The sequence below is a fragment of the Polypterus senegalus genome, chromosome 10 (genome assembly GCF_016835505.1).
Source record: "Polypterus senegalus isolate Bchr_013 chromosome 10, ASM1683550v1, whole genome shotgun sequence".
NCBI lineage: Eukaryota > Metazoa > Chordata > Cladistia > Polypteriformes > Polypteridae > Polypterus > Polypterus senegalus.
The window spans coordinates 153876103-153895966 of NC_053163.1; the positions used below are offsets into that span (position 1 = coordinate 153876103).

The 19864-nt window shown below is 37.2% G+C and overlaps 1 protein-coding gene across 2 annotated transcripts in view; it reads left to right on the forward strand.

The window, feature by feature from the left end:
* Positions 1–19864, forward strand: part of uhrf1 (ubiquitin-like with PHD and ring finger domains 1) — a 42211-nt gene that overhangs the window by 13886 nt on the left and 8461 nt on the right. For both annotated transcript variants that reach the window (XM_039767101.1, XM_039767102.1), the window contains exons 4-13: positions 1227–1387; positions 2826–3041; positions 8387–8496; positions 9954–10140; positions 10543–10666; positions 14147–14254; positions 14339–14443; positions 14775–14881; positions 17946–18108; positions 18250–18387. In XM_039767101.1, coding sequence (XP_039623035.1) covers positions 1227–1387; positions 2826–3041; positions 8387–8496; positions 9954–10140; positions 10543–10666; positions 14147–14254; positions 14339–14443; positions 14775–14881; positions 17946–18108; positions 18250–18387 — 1419 coding nt within the window. The remainder of the gene's footprint in view (positions 1–1226; positions 1388–2825; positions 3042–8386; positions 8497–9953; positions 10141–10542; positions 10667–14146; positions 14255–14338; positions 14444–14774; positions 14882–17945; positions 18109–18249; positions 18388–19864) is intronic.

Genomic DNA, 19864 nt, shown 5'->3' on the forward strand with positions numbered 1-19864 from the left:
TGGCACTGTGGTGCAGTGGTAGCGCTGCTGCCTCGCAGTAAGGAGACCTGGGTTCGCTTCCCGGGTACTCCCTGCGTGGAGTTTGCATGTTCTCCCCGTGTCGTCTTGGGTTTCCTCACACAGTCCAAGGACATGCAGGTTATGTGCATTGGCAATCCTAAATTGTCCCTAGTGTGTGGCCTGCCCGAGATTTGTTCCTGCTTTAGGTCCTGTGTTGGCTGGGATTGGCTCCAGCGGACCCCCGTGACCCTGTAGTTAGGATATAGCGGGTTGGATAATGACTGACTGACTTTATGCTTGTAATTTAACCTGAATTTAACTGCGAGATGGAAATTAGAGTACCTGTTGCCATTTAAAAATGGATCACATTTAACCTGCTATATTACATTTTTGAGGTACAAATTTCAGAATTAGATTTCTGATGCTCTCATTCTTACCATGGTTGAATATCCGTAGTGTTGGCAACATGAGACAGACTATTCATTATTTGGAGAAATACTACAAAATCAGTCTATCATACACAGTTCAGGTTGGAAATAAATTGCATGTATTGGAACCTCTTTGCATTTTCAATACCTAGTCCTTCCTTATCAGATGTTGAAAGTCTGTAGACTAACTAGCCATGGCTTATGTGGCAGTCCATTGTAAATACTTATAATGACTAAATTATTGGTGCCATAATTTTATTCCAAACTGTGCCTTGGTAAGCAATGATAAATAGAACTATTAACATTCAGGTTGGTTATCAGTGCCAGTCTCAGTCATACCCAAAAATCTAAGTGAAAATTTTACCTTAATCCTTTTGCTTATTATTTGACTGAAGTTCATTTGTCAGTAGCAAATCTGCAAATACTGTTTTCAAAATCATGTGTGTGTTGCTGTCTGTTTTTAGAATCTTTTTATATTCCACATTTAAAAATGGTCTCTGAGTATTAAGTTTAAGGAGTTCTTTTGTGTATCTGTCAAATTGAAACAGAAGGGCCAAAAACGTGCTGGTTCCCTCAAGTTTTTGTTAACCTGAAAATGTTTCAGAAAACATGCAACTGACAGCAAGTGTGTGATTTTGTTTGAGTCACTATATAAATATTGTTTCTGAATTGCATGTAGGATTTAGGTAACTTTTTAGATATGCAATAGCTATTTAATTGAATGTTTTATTCAATGATGTCTGTCTATTGGAAAAAAAAAAATAATGACTAAAGGTGTTTTTTGCTGTGATTTGCTAGATTAACGAGTTTGTGGATGCACGAGACTTGAACATGGGAGCCTGGTTTGAAGCTCAGATTGTTAATGTGACTAAAGAAACAAAAGGCACTTTGCATCAGGATGGCGGACTGTCTGGCCAGAAAGACGAAAGCTCTATAGTGTACCATGTCAAATATGAAGAGTAAGTTCCTGCTCTTGGCATGTGGATATTTAGATTTTTATATGTGTAATACAGAGATGTAGATATTAAAAATTGACATCTCTGTAATCCCCCATAGTATGCTAAACTCTGCATGAGTTAAATTTCTAATTGTTTTTATCTGATAAGCCAACCAAAGGATACATTTAAGAGTTAAACTTTAAAGGAATACTCAATCCAATATTTTTTTTATTATTTAATACATGCACCATGCACTTTGTAGTGGTGACTGAGAAATTTTTAATCTCATGTTTTTGGTGCAGAATGGATAGAAAGTTGTTTGATGTAACAGAAGTCAATAGTGAGCAGTGCTGTACAACAGTAAGCAATGTGAATAAGGAGAAACCCCTGTTACTCATGTCGCATAATCCACTTGTCTGTTATCCAATTGCTTGTTCAACATGTGAAAAATTAATGCTTTTTGCTAAAATATTGTGAAACACGAAACTAAAGTCTAACGAGTAACTTTCTTTCATATATTGGTCAAGAGTTCTGTGTTCAATTCAAAAAGTCACTTCATTGAATCTTTAGGTTTCCTGCTTATGTGCATGCTGATAATTTTGAAATGGCTATTTAACAATATTTAAAACCTACAGATTATGCAACTTGAGTAATGTGAGGTTTATTTCCCTTGCGTACAAAGACCGTTTCATAGTGTTTGTCCACCATTGACTTCCATTATGTCAAAGTATTTTTTTTTCTTTCCATTCTGAATGAAAGTAGAAGATTAAACAGGTTTTTTTTTTTGTTTTTTTTTTCCCTCCAGCCCCCACTTCAAAGTACATTGGTTATGTAGCATAAAAATATTTTTGGGTGGAGTTCTTTAGTGCCTTTTAAGCAGTGTATAGCTTTTTGAATTTGCTGAAATTACTATTATAGTGTGATTGGCAAAGACTATTTAGCTTTATGCATGAATTAAATGACCACATAATTTACATATTTTGAACACTGAAAAATCTTTGCTGGTAAGACATACATTTTATAGCTCAGGGGACTGCTTTCTTTACTGATAACAGTTAAAATTCATCAGCAGTTGCTGGTTTTGTTAAATTCAACTGATCATTGCGAATCTGTAGATTGACTGTTTGCCAAGTCTTGTCTTGATAGTCAAGATTTGCCTTGGCAAATGAATACCTTGTTCTCATGGGAACTATGCAGCTGGTATAAATAATTATGCATATAAATGTGCTAATTGTTTAAAATTAAGGATTTGTATGTCTGAATTGGCATAGAGAAAGCAGTGTTCTCAGACAACTACTTTTGCACAGCCCTAGTGTCTAACAAGTAGCTGGTTGTGCTCAAAACTTGGATAAAGTCTTTTAAGGTGCCTGAAGTTAAAAATCCTACCTTTTTCAAATTGTAGGCTACAACTGCTTCTTTGCTATTCTATTTAATTTAAAATTTTGTTTCATGTATGCAGCTATCCTGAAAATGGAGTGGTCCAAATGAAGGGCAAAGATGTCCGTCCACGTGCTAGAACTGTATTACAGTGGCATCAGTTAGAGGTGGGAATGGTGGTGATGGTTAACTATAACCCTGATGAACCAAAAGAGAGGGGCTATTGGTATGATGCAGAAATCCAGAAAAAGCGAGAGACTCGTACTATCCGGGAAATATATGCCAAGATATTACTGGGGTAAGTTTTCTTATTCTGCAAAAATGTTTTTGAAACCATTTAAGTATATTAAATTCCCAAAGATGACAGATTTATTTTTCTTAAGAGTAAAGGGTATAGTATTCAACATTTCATACGGTTTTAAATGTTAAATGACAATGTTACTCAAAATAATTGCGCTCCTTAAGTGCAATACTTCTCTTAAAGCACACGTTTTTGCTAAATAATTGTTGAACAGCCCATCTCCACTAGCTGTTAATGCCTACAATATTATACCATTCCTGAAAAAAGTGTCTAGGGTTCATCAGTTTAGAGGCTATTGTTAAAGTTTATCAGAGTAGAACATTTCTATTTAATTCCATGGGGAAATTCAAATGCGTACAGCAGAAGAAACAAACAAAAAAAAAACAGATACAAACTCACAGGACAGATAATAGAGCCAATCAATTGATAAATAAGTTCAAATAAACTTAACGGGTCCTTCAGGTGGAAGCATTGCATTTCCTGATAGCAGTGGGCAGAGAGACCCCCAGAGGTTAGTGGTGCGTTATATTGGGGGGGGAGGGTGGAGGGGTTGGAGTATCTTGATATTTTCTAGGACTTTGACGATAACGACAATTCCAAGATAATGTAATGTATTATTTGAAATTATATTGAATTATATTTTTGTCATCTATAGCTTTACTTATCAGGTCTTTTTGTAATTTTAAACGTCATAATAAATAAGATCAATAAGAGCAATTTAACCTAAACTGCATTTTATAGTTACCCCAACTTACTCACCAATTGCAATATGAAGCCTATGCCCAAAACAAGGTAGCCTCTTCCAGTTATTAATCCGTAGTGCACTGACAACGTTAGCCCTGCTGTCTGTCATGCAAACTATGTGGTCTTTTCGCAGTGACCATGATGCCAGCGCATCTTTCAGACCTTGTGCAATGATGTCGCCTTTGTGATCTTGTGGGAAGTAGGATGTTTGCACACGGAAGCTTTGTAGTTGCCAGTTTTCGTCAATGAAATGCACCATCAGGGAAAGATATGGCTCGGATGTTCGACTTGACCATAAATCCGTTGTTGTGGCAAAATGTGTAACCTTTTGCAGATTATGCGTCAGAGTTTGGCAACACGAATCGTATAACTTGGGCAGAGCTGTGTGACTGAAATATTTTCGGCCAGGCAGTGTGTACCTTGGGTCTAAAGTATTCAAAAGTTTAAAACCATCTCACTCAACCACTTGAATTGGCACCATATCTTTTGCAATGTAATTGGTGACGGCGTTTATGTCATGCCATCTGTTGCTTTTCTTGTCATAAGGCACTTTTTTGCAGATTGAGTCTGCTAAAGTTGGCCGAGTGTGTTTTTGTGCTTGTACCTTGGTTACTTTAGACTTATGCTGGCTAGTTGACTCCTTAAGCTTTTCGTATTCTGTGCGGTGGTTAGTTTGCAAATGGTGAAACAAGTTAGTTGTCGAGCTGTCTTTAACGGCAACCGATTTACCACATAGTTGGCAGATTGCCGTCTTTTGAGCAACATCCGTCTTTTCAAAACCAAATCACTGCCATGCAAGTGAGAATGAACCACGTCTGGCAATTAACTCTGACGACGTAGATGGCGAGGCTGTTTTATCATCTGGCGCTGTTTGCTCACTCATTTTGAGGCAGGGAGCAATGCTGACTTGCGGCTTGCTGGACGTGCACGGCTACGCAACTCGCTTTGTGCACGCGCAGTGGTCTATACTGTTGCATTAGTGAATGAACTCTGTTTCTTTTTTTTGCAAAGCGCGTGTTATACTCTAATCTCGCACATCATTAAAACAGCAATTAAGATATAATCGTAGACAATGTATATCACACACACCTACCCAGTGGCACATCTTAACACACTGTGGAGGAATTAGGCTGTGGCTACAAGTGCTCTAGGGGATGGAGGATTTTTTTAATAATGGCATCCCCATTTTGCCACTATCCTGTTTTTTCCACAACAGCTTTGTGTGTCCATGGTTCACCTTATGATGGAGCAGGCTTTCCTGATAAGTTTGTTTGGCTTTGTGCTCCACTTGCTTCCCCAGAGGACTGCAGCATAGGACACCACACTTGAACATTTCCAGCAGCTTGATACACACATACGACTGTAGTCCCTCAGCAAGTTTAGTTTGTTGTGGTCCTCCCATGTCGAGTGCGACCTTGTCAGACCAGTTCTGTTGGTGGTTCATGTGAACCACCGGGTACTTCTAGTTCTGTACCACTTCTGAATCTTCCCCCTGAATGGTTTCTGGTCTCAGAGGCTTCTTGGCACACCTGATGTTAACCACTAGTTCTTTTGTCTTGCTAATGTTGAGTTGCACTTTATTGCCCCTGTACCACAAGCAAACGTCCTCCAACTTTCCTATACTCATCCTGCACTCTACTCCTCCATTATTAATGCTGTCTGTGAAGTCACAAGTGCTTGTATTATTTTGGAAGTCTGTTGTGTAGAGGGGTGAACAGGATAGGAGACATGACAGTACCCTGAGGTGCTCCAGTATTACACACAACTATTTCTGACACGCAGTCCCACAGCCTCACAAACTGCTGCCTATTAATCAGGTAGTCCATGATCCAGGAGTTTGTGGAAGCATCAAGATACTAAGCCTTTTTGCTCCAATTTATACAGATGGAGAAATGAACATTCCAGAATTATTGTTTGTGGTTCTTCCACGTGTTATTGATTGCATGTTTTGAGTACTTGTCCTGCTGGACTGGATGCATTCTGCGCTCTCTACTATGATTTTCTGTAAAATTTACTTTGTTCTCTTCACCAGGCCTTGAAGCAGAAATATGGTTTGCAAAATGCCATCTTACAGTAGTTGTAATAAACTGTGGTGATTATGGTTCTAGTGCAAGTTTCACTTCAAAAGCAGAAAGATCAGAATTGGTAAAATCATGGCAACATGGTCTCAGTATCTACCTTTACAGGATTCTTAAGTCTTCCTGTTTGGCACTGTTCTCAGCTTCAGTGCTTAAACACTTTTTTCTCTTCTCCCCCACCCCCCATTACTTTTGTTCTATTTCTATATGTATATTTGTACATGTGCATGTACAGTGCATCCGGAAAGTATTCACAGCGCCTCACTTTTTCCACATTTTATGTTACAGCCTTATTCCAAAATAGATTAAATTCATTTTTTTCCTCAGAATTCTACACACAACACATAATGACAACGTGAAAAAAGTTTACTTGAGGTTTTTGCAAATTTATTAAAAATAAAAAAACTGAGAAATCCCATGTCCATAAGTATTCACAGCCTTTGCTCAATACTTTGTCGATGCACCTTTGGCAGCAATTCCAGCCTCAAGTCTTTTTGAATATGATGCCACAAGCTTGGCACACCTATCCTTGGCCAGTTTCGCCCATTCCTCTTTACAGCACCCCTCGAGCTCCATCAGGTTGGATGGGAAGCGTCGGTGCACAGCCATTTTAAGATCTCTCCAGAGATGTTCAATCGGATTCAAGTCTGGGCTGTGGCTTTGCCACTTAAGGACATTCACAGAGTTGTCCTGAAGCCATTCCTTTGATATCTTGGCTGTGTGCTTAGGGTCGTTGTCCTGCTGAAAGATGAACCGTCGCCCTAGTCTGAGGTCAAGAGCGCTCTGGAGCAGGTTTTTATCCAGGATGTCTCTGTACATTGCTGCAGTCATCTTTCCCTTTATCCTGACTAGTCTCCCAGTTCCTGCCACTGAAAAACATCCCCACAGCATGATGCTGCCACCACCATGCTTCACTGTAGGGATGGTATTGACCTGGTGATGAGCGTTGTCCGGTTTCCTCCAAACGTGACACGTGGCATTCACACCAAAGACTTCAATCTTTGTCACATCAGACCAGAGAAATTTGTTTCTCATGCTCTGAGAGCCCTTCATGTGCCTTTTGGCAAACTCCAGGCGGGCTCCCATGTGCCTTTTTACTAAGGAGTGGCTTCTGTCTGGCCACTCTACCATAGAGGCCTGATTTGGTGGATTGCTGCAGAGATGGTTGTCCTTCTGGAAGGTTCTCCTCTCTCTGCAGAGGACCTCTGGAACTCTGACAGAGTGACCATCTGGTTCTTGGTCACCTCCCTGACTAAGACCCTGCTCCCCCGATCGCTCAGTTTAGATCTCCAGCCAGCTCTAGGAAGAGTCCTGGTGGTTTTGAACTTCTTCCACTTATGGATGATGGAGGTCACTGTGCTCATTGGGACCTTCAAAGCAGCAGAACTTTTTCTGTAACCTCCCCCAGATTTGTGCCTCGAGACAATCCTGTCTCGGAGGTCTACAAACAATTTATTTGACTTCATGCTTGGTTTGGGCTCTGACATGAACTGTCAACTGTGGGACCTTCTATAGACAGGTGTGTGCCTTTCCAAATCATGTCCAATCACCTGAATTTAACACAGGTGGACTCCAATGAAGCTGCAGAAACATCTCAAGGATGATCAGGGGAAATGGGATGCACCTGAGCTCAATTTTGAGCTTCATGGCAAAGGCTGTGAATACTTATTTACATATGCTTTCTCAATTTTTTTATTTTTAATAAATTAGCAAAAATCTCACTCTTTTCACATTGTCATTATGGGGTGTTTTGTGTGTAGAATTCTGAGGAAAAAAATGAGTTTAATCCATTTTGGAATAAGGCTGTAACATAACAATGTGGAAAAAGTGATGTGCTGTGAATACTTTCCGGATGCACTGTATGTATATTATGTATGCATACATATAAATAACCTTCTTCTTTCGGCTGCTCCAGTTAAGAGTTGCCACAGTGGAACATCTTTTTCCATATCTTTCTGTCCTCTGCATCTTGTTCAGTTACACCCATCACTTGCATGTCCTCTCTCACCACATCCATAAACCACCTCTTAGGCCTTCCTGTTTTCCTCTTACCTGGCAGCTCTATCCTTAACATCATTGTCCTTCTGCTAATTTTCTCCTTCCTGTTCTTCAGCCAACAGTAGCCCAATTTCCACTAGCATCCTGGTGGCGGTCGTTGTTAGCCTGGAGCTTGACCGATCCAGTATGGAAATTTGTATTATTGTCTGCATATTGATTTGGCAAAATTTTACACTGAATACCCTTCCTCATGTAACCCTAACTATTCGTCCGGGCTTGGGACTGGCACTAAAACACTGGTTTGTGCATCCCCTGTGGCCTGGGTTATACATGGATAAATGTATTAAAACTAATTCTTACAAAAGTCTTGAGTTCGTATTGCAAAATTGCTTAGCAAACTGATTCTAGAATTTGGGCAAAATCTGGTTGTATGATGAGATTGAAGAGTTGTACGAAGCTCAACTTAGTCATAGTCTTAATGAATGCTAACAATGCTTTTAAAAACATGCTGTTTATTTTCAGGGATGCTGGTGACTCATTAAATGATTGTAAAATAATTTTTGTCAATGAGATCTATAAGATTGAAGAACCAGGAAGTGGCACTCCCCCCTGTTCAGAGAGTCCCATGAAAAGTATGTGAGACATTATACTTTTTTTGTAATTTTAACAGAAGTTTTCTTTTTGTCTTAAACTTTAAAAGACAGAAGCTCATAGATTAAATTGATTTGAGCTATACTGTATATTAGTGTGTATTCTAACTACTGTTGTAAATCAAGAATCACTGTTTTAATATGACACTAGGCCTGTAATTCAGTATTCTTACAGTTGACTGTACAAGATATGGGTGGTGCACACAGTATGTGGTGGGATAAACCCAGTGCATTTATACAATGGATTAGAACAGCGTTTCTCAACCTTTTACGTGTTTGCGACCCGAGTTTTCATAACAGTTTTAATCCGCCCTCCCCCGACGTTTTTTTGAAAGGAGCCCACTAATACCAATTTGTTATTTTTTAATTAATGATATATCAGATGCTTATTTTTATTATACCTACTTAACTTTTATCGACATTTATCTAACTATATTTTTTTCTAGTATCAGAATGTAGTTGAAGTTCATTTGTTTTGGTTTCAATAAATGTATTTTTCATTTTTGAATCTTGGTTTTCTTATCTCATTCTTCTTCTTTTCATCTTCGTGCCCCCCTTTTTGTTACTTTGCGCCCCACAGTTTGAGAACCACTGGATTAGAAGTTGTGCTCACTTACATCGCCTAAAAATATGCTGGTTTTCCTTAAACATAAGTTATATTTTGACTTGTACAACTCAAAGAGAAGTATTGAAATCTAGTTTTTTCCCCACTGAAATTGTTTTCATGGGTCATCATGATGATAGTATAATTACATTCAGAGGGACTTGCAGGGGAAAAATAAAGATGCAATCGAACAAAAATCCATTGAAACACACATTGAAGGAACCTAGTGAGCACATGATTAAATAGCTTTGTCCCATAAGCATTGACTTAAATTTAATTTATTACCAATGTTTGGACTTTTGGTTCTGTTGCATAGTGCATGTTGCTTGTAGACGAAGCCCTCTATATATTGGTATTCTGTATTTTGGCAATCTTAAATGTTGCTTAAGGCCAAGGATCTCTAATATTATGTGATTAAGGGGTAGCTAACGTGGCTCATTGCTTTCTGCACTGTTGCTAATAGACTGAAACAATCTCAAGGTGATCCTTGTTTCAAAGGATGTGCAGGAAACTTAAAAATAAGAAGCTACTAGTTAATAATTGGGTCTTGGAAAGTTTTTTGTTGATTTTGTACTTTGCTGCATTAATCAATTTAGTGAATTATACTGTATTAAACTGAACTAGTATTTATAATTTACTAACAAAAATGGCATTATTTTTTCAGCAACAAATCACTTTAGTAGTTCTAAGCGACAATGTTCACAATCATAATTTAAAAGATTTTGGCTACCAAAGCTTGCTAGTTGGTATCCTTGTGCACCACTTTAGAGTGTTTATATAAAAAGGTGCCAGGAAAAATTATTTAATACAATTTTTAATTTTTTCTGTTTCATAGGGACAAATGGCCCAGAGTGTAAACTCTGCAAGGACGATCCTCAGAAAAATTGCCGTATGTGTAATTGCCATGTGTGTGGAATAAAGCAAGACCCTGATAAGCAGTTGCTATGCGATGAGTGTGATATGGCCTTTCACATGTATTGTCTCAATCCTCCACTACTTAGCATCCCGGAAGATGAGGACTGGTGAGAAATTTGGACCCAGGGTGTGTTTTGGGGTGGGGACAAAGCAAGGTGGCCATATACCCCACAAGATACCCAGTAGTTAGAATGTTTGTCTTTAAAACAAAACAATTATCAGAATTTTTAGTATTAACGTTACTTATTTCTTTAAATTGGCTTTCTCAGAAAGCTTTGTTTTTAGAACTTTCATTTTAGCACAATATTTTTAATCATTAATATTACATTTTTATTAAATGTAATGAGGGGATGTTTGAAGAAAGCAGCCTGTATGTAAATGCCTAATTTTAAAATAAAAAATAGGCTTCCTTAATTAACAATTTCCCAATCAAATTAAGTCACTTTTCAAATACATCATCCATTTGCTGTTCTAATGTGTTCACTATGTTTTTGTTCTATGTAATGTAGGTATTGTCCAGGCTGTCGCAATGATACAAGTGAAGTGGTGCTTGCAGGAGAGAAGCTAAAAGAAAGCAAGAAGAAAGCTAAGATGGCATCTGCAACCTCTTCAAGCCAAAGAGACTGGGGCAAGGTATGAATCTGTTTTTGCAGGTGGGTCTTGGGCTTTGGAAAGTTCAACTTCACATCAATTCTTCCAATGCAGACAACCACTTAAAACCCCCACATTTTTCTTTTGAATGGAGTTTCAACTAAGTTTTAATGACATCAGTTTTATTGTCAATGAAGCCAACTATATTTGACATAGATATGTAGCATTGCTTTATATACAATTTTACCATTTTTAAACATTTTGTGCTTTCATGTGCATGTATTTGTGAATTTTAGCTAGCTGAGAGCAGTACTTTGCAAATAATCCTTTACGGTTAAAAAGCTAGATTGGTTGCTCACGTTTAGTGAATTGGTAGAAACTGATGCTTGCAATACCTTACATTTTTAGTATGCGTTCCAGGAATGCCATCCTAGGGAGCCTTGCTGCTGTTAGAGGGAAGCAATAATTGGAATGCTTCTTCAGTAGAGATTGTGTCTCACATTGTCCTTTTAGTTCCAGACTAGATTTAACAATGTGGATTTTGTTAACTTCCCTTTAACAGATGTTTTTCGGTTTACAACCAACAAAATCGGGCTTATGAAGTTCAGCTGGAATTCGGTTGTAACTTGCTTTGGCTGTGTTTTAAACTTATTGGAATGCTTGATGGAGGTTAGGTAGATCTCTCCTTTCCACTGCTTTAATCTTTTTAACTGTGCCACAACCTTAAAATCACTAGTTGATAGGTCTTTAACCATTTTCTCAGTGGTGAAGTGCTATTGTCACAAACTTGAACTGACAATGCCCAAAGCTCCTTTGTGACAGAGGGGTGTGATTTATTTCATCCCCATGCCCCACATAAATAGAGGAGTAGGTTTTTACTGAGTTATGGGGGTCTTTCAGTGTATTTATGGAGACTATGATCATCATAGACTAACTTAGCACCAGTAACGGCACACTGAACGATAGCGTGCAGTGAATACACTCGACTTGAGCATTCCTAGTTTTCATCCTCTTTCTCTGTACGTTTAGCATTTGTTTGCTCAGAGGTTGATGTGCTTGCTGCTTCCTGAGCAGCTCTTCTTTTCTCCATCTTCACTTGTCATCTTTGTCGGCATCTTTTCACATTAAAACCGATTGTCAAGGTTTGTGTTGTAAATACTTAGTATGTTTTCCTTAATTTTTCACTTAAGCTGGCACTTAAGTCTTCAATCTTCCTCAAGAATGATTTAAGATATGAAGAGGTGTAGGGGAAGTGGCAGTGAAGGTGGCAGGAATGACAACGGCGGCCATACACATGGGCCGCACGGCCACCCTACTGCCAAGAGTTGTTTCTACAATAAAATTTAAAATATAAAAAGAGGAATAACCTTGTAGGTCAATCATAACCCTGAAAGCGGATAGTAGATGTCACATAGTACATGTGTACCAAATTTCAGGTCAATCGTTCAAACGGTTTGCGAGCTACAGGTGATTTCAAATCCTGGACAGACAAATGAACAGCCATGGTAGCGTATTATGTAAGAAGATGTGGAAGTATTACATTTTATTCAGGCATTTCCTTTCTAATAACTAAAAAATACTACTTAAAATATTTCCCAAAATAAATTTGAATGTTCGTCTCAAAAGTTAATGAATAGGACAGCATTTCAGGTTTACATTTAGGATTATTATAAAACAAATCTCAACTGTCAAAAGCCTAATAGTGTTATGTCCACATCCGTATATGGAGTAGGCGTACAGTAAGTTTTAAGCAACTATTAAAGAAATATTAGACTAATAGTCAAATTGGTTTAAATTTAAAATGTCACAAATTCCAGATGCTTTAATTTTTCAAATCTTTCGTTCCTTTTCTATATTTGTCCTACATTTCAAGGCTACCTTTGTGAAATCAAACTTGTCGGTTTAAGTTTTATTATTTCAGATCTTCTTTAAAAACCGTCTTTATTTTCAAGCTACCTCACATAAGTGAATTAATGAAGAAGTAGTCATTGTATTGGACTGACTCTTTTAGTTATCCTAATAAACATTATTTTATTTTCAAAAAATCCACTAAACAAATTTTGTGTTCACTTGGGCTTTATTCCTGAAAACACATTAATCCTGTCTCTTGGCGATTTGATTCTGTTAACACACTGCATTATTGTATGAAGGAGAAGATTTGCTTTGTAGTTCAGAATGTCAACCTTGTCTGTCCATTATGGAAGTTTTGGAACACTAACAAAATACATTTTATTTTGGAAGCATGTGTAAGCACTTTGAGCTACATTTTTTTGTATGAAAATGTGCTATATAAATAAATGTTGTTGTTGTAGTCAGTTGTACACAAGGTTGGATCATGTTTTGGGCCTGGGGTACACCCAGACCTCTAGTGACACTGAGCTGGATATGCCATGTTCATCACAATCCAAAGATAAAGGGATGGAAGGTTCACATTTATTGTGGCTGTGCATGATCATGTGTTTAAAAGGCTACTCATCTTGTTCATCTGACAATTGATAGGCCATAACATCTTGCTATTGAAGCATGAGTGAATTGTGTATTTCATGACCAAGTTTATAAAGGCTTAAAAGAGGTACATGAAACTTTTTTTTTTAAATGAAAGTGCAGTGGGATTTTTCTGCATCAAGTTCAAACATTGGATTTTTAACTAATAGGCATGATATCCGCTGTCCTACACAAAAACCCCCATAACTTATTAAAAACTACTTTTCTCCCTCTCTGCCCACTGTATGTCTAAATTCAAAAACAATTTAAATGCTTTGGCTATCCATTAACTATACAACATACTGCTAGAAACGATCTTGTGCTAAGGCCATCAATTTGAATGGTACACACACATCAGACCGCTATGATACATGCAGACAGAGGACAATGATGAGTGTGCCTGTAGCAGAACTGCAATCTTTTCACAGGTTTCTTATGTTGCAGAAATAGTTATTTGTGTTGAAATTCCAAGGTGTCATGTTTGAGTTTATGCTCCCATTAGGTGATTGAGAGCAGGACATAATTAGAGGTTAACAAGTCATTACCTGGAATTGTATTATAAAGAAATTGTAGTGAATTATGTTGCTTATTGTGAATTTTTATAATATTGAATTCTGCATTATGAGGGTGTCGCCCTAGTACTCAATTATGGTACTGGAGGTCTGCATTGGCTGCAGTATTTCACTTTACAGAGTTTCTTAATTGGAGCCCATTTGTTTGTTAAATAAAAGGAAATAAACATTTGAAATACATCAGTCTGTGTGTAATAAATGAATCTAATATACAAGTTTCACTTTTTGAATGGAATTACTGAAATAAATCCATTTCGTCATGATATTCTAATTTTATGACCGGCACCTGTATTTATGAAGCTGGCTGAAATGAAAACCTGCAGCAGCTGCAACCCTCGAGGACCATAATTGAGTTACCCTAGCCTTTAGAATAATGAGAATACATATTGTGATATTTGCTATTTACTGTAATCCATTAAGCCAATTTTATGTGTAAATTCCTTTTTTTTTTTTTTTCCCCCCCTAGGGAATGGCATGTGTTGGTCGCACAAAGCAGTGCACAATTGTTCCTTCAAACCACTATGGTCGTATTCCAGGAATACCTGTGGGTACATTATGGAAATTTAGGGTGCAGGTGAAACGTTTTCCTTTTAAGATTGTACTGTTTTTTTTAATATGCTGATTGCTTGAATAACCTTGTATTTTTCAAACTGAAAAGGTCAGCGAATCTGGGGTGCACAGGCCTCATGTGGCTGGAATTCATGGTCGAAGCAACGATGGAGCTTATTCCTTAGTGCTGGCTGGTGGTTATGAAGATGATGTGGTGAGAAGTCGATTTTGTTTTTCTCAAAGTTTAAGGGATCCATAAAAATCAAGCATTTTAATCCATTTACATTCTAAAAGGAGTTAATGTTGAATGATATTTGTTGCATTAGTATTGTAATTTTATTGGCTGTTGGTTAAGACATTCTATGGAAAATTACATAGGAAGAAGTAATAAAATGTGAAACAGAGTGTAATAGCAGTTAGGAGATGTAAACCCAACAGAAGAGGAACCTTTCCCATTATGGGATATCTTCTGAAACTAAAGGTGTGCGAGTATTGAACTCAACGTTCAGGTGAATGTTTCACATGGGTGCTTGCTTGTTTTATAGGACAATGGCAATGAATTCACCTACACTGGATCTGGTGGTCGAGATCTGTCTGGGAACAAGCGTACAGCTGAACAATCCTGCGATCAGAAACTCTCTAACATGAACAGGTTAGGAATGTGCTTAAAATATCCTCTCTTCTGGTTATTGGGGCATGGACACTATGCTTCCCTAGGCAACAGATCATGAGCATAAAATATATGCCCATAGTAAGCATGTTTTCTGGTTTAAATGCACTGCAGTGCTGTAATGATTTTTGCAATACCGAGATATTCTGGTGTATAATGACACTAAGCAGAGCTGGATTTTTTTTTTTTTCCCCTTTTGTTTTCACTGGTGAGCTTGATTTTTCTTAATGTGTTGTAGATTGGTTATAATTCACTTCCATAACAGGATTAATATATTTTTTAGAATTGATCAAATGTCAAAACCAAAGAATTGATTAAGGTTTTTTTTTTTAAAATTAGGGTTAGGGGGTTGTATGTAAGAGTTTGCCACTTTTGACCACAAACAGAACGGGTTATTTCTCATATCTTCTTCCAAATGTATTTGTCAGTTTGCCTATGGAATACTTTTTAGACTGCAGCTGACCAAGCACAGTTAGAATTTAGACTTCAATCTAAATGCTGTCCGTCTGTCTGTCTACCATAGCTTTTCTTTGTTTCACCATTGTTTTGAGTTTGTTGTATTTAGTTTTTTACTGATATGTTATTGTGTAGTGTATGTGTCAAGCTTAAGTAGAAGTGCACTTAAGTAGTAATTGAACTGCTGCTAATGGAGTGGTCATGCATCCTCTCAGGGTGATGCATAGGGACAGTATTTTACACCCCCAACCCCCCTTCACACACACACACGTCTGACATGAGTGGTTGAGTCTACTCTAGGTCAATTTGGTGTCCTACCGGATAGCTTAAGTTGGTAAAATTCTCATTACTGCTCTTTGTCATCAGGTCAGTTTTTTCCTCCATTAACTGGGACAGTGGTTTGATATCAAGCTTTTTTTGATGGCGGTATTTGTATCGTTTTAGGCTTCATTTTGGACTTTTTTTTTTTTTTAATGCATTGGTAAGGTAATTGCTAGCTGTTCCTGGAAATGTGTTGATTTTAAAAATCATTCAGACTACATTTTTTCACCAGCAGTATGCTGTTTTGTATTTTGCCCAGAGGCCAACTTTATTCCTCCCTCAAGTGTAAATATTTTGACTGCAGACATTGCAAAAATGAGTATATTTCAGAAGGAAGATAAATGCTTTAGGATTTCTTTTTTAATTTTTCCCTCCCTTTATTCAAACCGCTTAGTTTTATGCTTTTTTTTTTTTTTTTATAGCACTAAGTTCTTATGGGCAGTGTCCTCCTTCCCACTCTGTGCTTCAATCTTTTTACTGTGGCTTTCTTTACATTTTCAAAGGTCCCTGATGTGTAGCCTCCCCTCAGCTTCAATTCACTTGAAAACCTGTATTTTTTTTTTTAAATATCTAAGGTGAATGAAAGCTGTTCGGTAATGACACTTGTTACCAAGTCAGTTATACTGAACAAGGTGCCAAAGTGCATTTATCAATATGTAGTGAATAGAATTTGAGTGGTCAGCCTTTGTCAATGCAAAGTACCCTTGGAGGTGCTAGCTTATACTTAAAAGTCCAAAGACCTTATCTGTTGACTAATGCCTGTAAATGGTGTTTGATGCGAGTTTAGAGTGCTACTGCAGCAGGCTGTTTTCAGAGAGAGGCTTGTGTCTCTTCTTGGGATAATACTTTCTATTCATCCATTTGTCCCTGCTGTTCAAAGCTAGATAAAGCTGTAACTGCAATTTACTTTGTATAGGTGGCTGTCATGTATAGTAACAAAACGATTAAAAATTTTGTCTAGTATTTTTACCCACACATGGATATCAGAAATAACTAGACTGCCATGACGATCAAGAATTTAAATGAATAAAAAATATGTAAATAGCAATACTTACATGCCCAACCAGACTAAACATATCTTAAACACTAAAATGCCACAGAGTTGATATATTCTTCTACAAATGTTTACATGAGCCTTCAATGTTATGTACTTTTACTTACTTTTAGTACATGTGGTGAATGATGTAGTGCCGACTGCCTGAATGGATGAATGCAAAGAATGTTTGATATAAGACAATTCAAGAATAAGCGTTTTTTTCCCCAACCCCCCGAGATTTATTCAATTATTGGATACCTGGTTTTTCTGTTCTGATTGTATATCTATTTTTGCAGAGGAGGATGTTCATTCCCATGAGCTTAGGTTTCCTTGTTAGTGGTTATCTTATGAATGGTGATGTGTTGACCAATTAAAACCTTTTTCTCCAGTTTAATGTGGTTATTATGCTTTTCTATCTATCGATCGTCAGGTGGGCACAGACTGTTACAACTCACAAAAGCACAACAGAGGGCACAATGACACTAACAAAAAACAATAAAAAACAAAAAGTGAGAATATGGCTAGTAAGTGTGTGTTTGCTGATGTCCACATTTCAGGGGCTGCAGGTCTTTACTTTAGCCAAATGTTTAATTAAAACCCATTTATTTACCACTAAAGCAGTGTGTAATTTTTGAACTTCATTATAATTAACATTTGTTACAATTTAGAACCCATCATTGTCCCTTTTATTTTTTTTTTTTATTATTATAAGCTTTAAACGATTGCATTGAGGTTTTCATTGTTTAATAACTGATGGCTGCTTAAAAACCTTTAGCTGGCGTGCTTCCATTTAAACCTGAGTAGATGCATCATGAAGTGTCTGTGCTAATAAACTGTTTTGAAATGAGAGGAGGGAAGAACCAAGATGTATAAATCTGTACCTGACCACAAAACAAAAATGGATGATGTTCTCAGAAAATGAAAAAATCTACAATGTGTTAAAGATTTGTCTTGGAAGAATAAAAACACTAAAGCCATATAATTAAAATACCAAGTTTCACATTCTGCTAGGCCTGTCTTCTAATTATGGACCTGGTTGGAATGAAAACTTGTAGCCACTGCAGACCTCCATGAATGGAGTTGAATACCTCTACTCTGTTGTGAATGAATATTCAGGATTAATCCAATTGTTCATTTCTCAAATACATAGTCAAGTTTAGTTTATATACTTGACAAGAGGATAGGAGAAGTATTGTATTTATGTCTCTGTTTTTTATCTCTTTTGCTGGACAGAGCTTTGGCCTTGAATTGTAATGCTCCATTGAATGACAAGGATGGGGCTGAAGCGAAGGACTGGAAAGCAGGAAAACCAGTCAGAGTGATTAGAAGCTCCAAAGGGCGCAAGCATAGCAAGTATTGCCCAGAAGATGGAAATAGATATGATGGCATCTACAAGGTGATCTATGCATTCACCCTTTTAGGCTGTCAGCCTGATTGTATGCTAACCTATCCTGTAAAAATCACAATAATGAGGCAGATTGGTAAGAAGAAATTATAAATGCCTTTTCACACTACAATGTGCATGTTTCTTTGGCAGGTGGTCAAATATTGGCCTGAGAAAGGAAAGTCTGGTTTTCTAGTGTGGAGATATTTATTAAAGAGGAATGATGAAGAAGCTGCACCTTGGACAAAGGACGGGAAGGAGAGGATCAAGAAACTGGGTCTGACTATGCAGGTAATTAGTTTGTTTCTGTAATACTTTTTAAAGTATGTCCTTGTTAGTACTTACATTTTATATGCTACTTCTAAATTGAGTTGTCTATTTCTACAATGTGACTGCTTATAAGTGATATGATGTATAGATGACAACTGAAATCAGTGGTGGAATCTGAAGCTTTGTCTTTATAATTGAACTGTAACTGAAAGGGAGGAGGAGTACACTAAGTAGCACGCTTGGTGCTATAGTGGCAGATTGGGTCAAAAGCCTTTTTTATTTTGGACGTTCTTCACCTGTGGGCACTCACATTTTATTTGGTTACAGTTTGATGTTTAGTAGATCAATAAGAGTTAAAAAAAAAAAAAAAAAATGTTTCCATAAGCATCTAGTGCTTCTACTTTGCTTTACCTGAATAAGGTGGTGGTGCACACAATTATTTTTATTTGAAAAATTAGACATCACCTGTTAGCAGATATTTTCAAGACAATGTAAGCATGCCATGAAGACAATGGCAAAGTAAGAAAATGAAGGGCATGGTTATTGAAAACCACCTATCTGACAATTCTAAATTTACAAAGCAAAAAAAAATTTAAATTATTTTTGCTTCTGTACTGTTTTGGCTAAATTTACTACAAGTCACATTTTCAGTTCTGGCTTCAGTTTCCACAAACAGATGCATTAATTTGTGTTGGCATACTTGCACATGACAGACAAATTCTATCTTGCTTTAATGTTTGTCTAATTATTGTCAAATTTTATCATGTACTGTAACATTACTTTGTCAGCACTACGCCTCAAGAATGTTTGCTTGCATGACACTAATTAGTCTCCACAGTTTTGATCTGTGTGTTATGCTAATGTAGGTGGTCAGTGCTTAAACATTAGGAGCTTGGGTTTAAATGTTGGGAACATGTATTTTTCTGCTTGGTACTGCAATCTCCATCATCCCTCCTACCCTCTGGTCTTGGCTATTTGCTGTGCACTTTCTCTTGCTCTCTCAATTGCTTCCTTTGCAGTATGGTAGACCTGAAGTCATAGATAAGTAGCTTGACTCTGCTTGCTTCTGTTTAATATTAGCCATTTCTTTTCAACAAGTGTGTGTATAATGTATATTATGTATGTTATGTACTTCAATATATATGAACTTCAATCCAGTAGAGAAGACCTGTTTAACAACACAGAGTGAAACAGTTCATGGTTCATATGGCTGTGCTTACTTCCAACATAGCAACTGGCAAGAAATAGCTGGGCATCTTACATATTGATAGCTTCTTTGCTGAGGGATTGTACATTCTCTAAGATGGAAGTGCTAAAACAACATTAAAAGCAGTGCTACCACTTCAGTAAGTAAGGGAAAAATCTATTTGAGAACGAGTCCTTCAGTTTTAAATACATTTTAAAAATTCACATTTTCTTTTTGGGAAAACTAAAACAGTGAACAATATACTGCGAAGAACACGAACGGCCTAATAACATGCCTTTTAAAATGAATAAC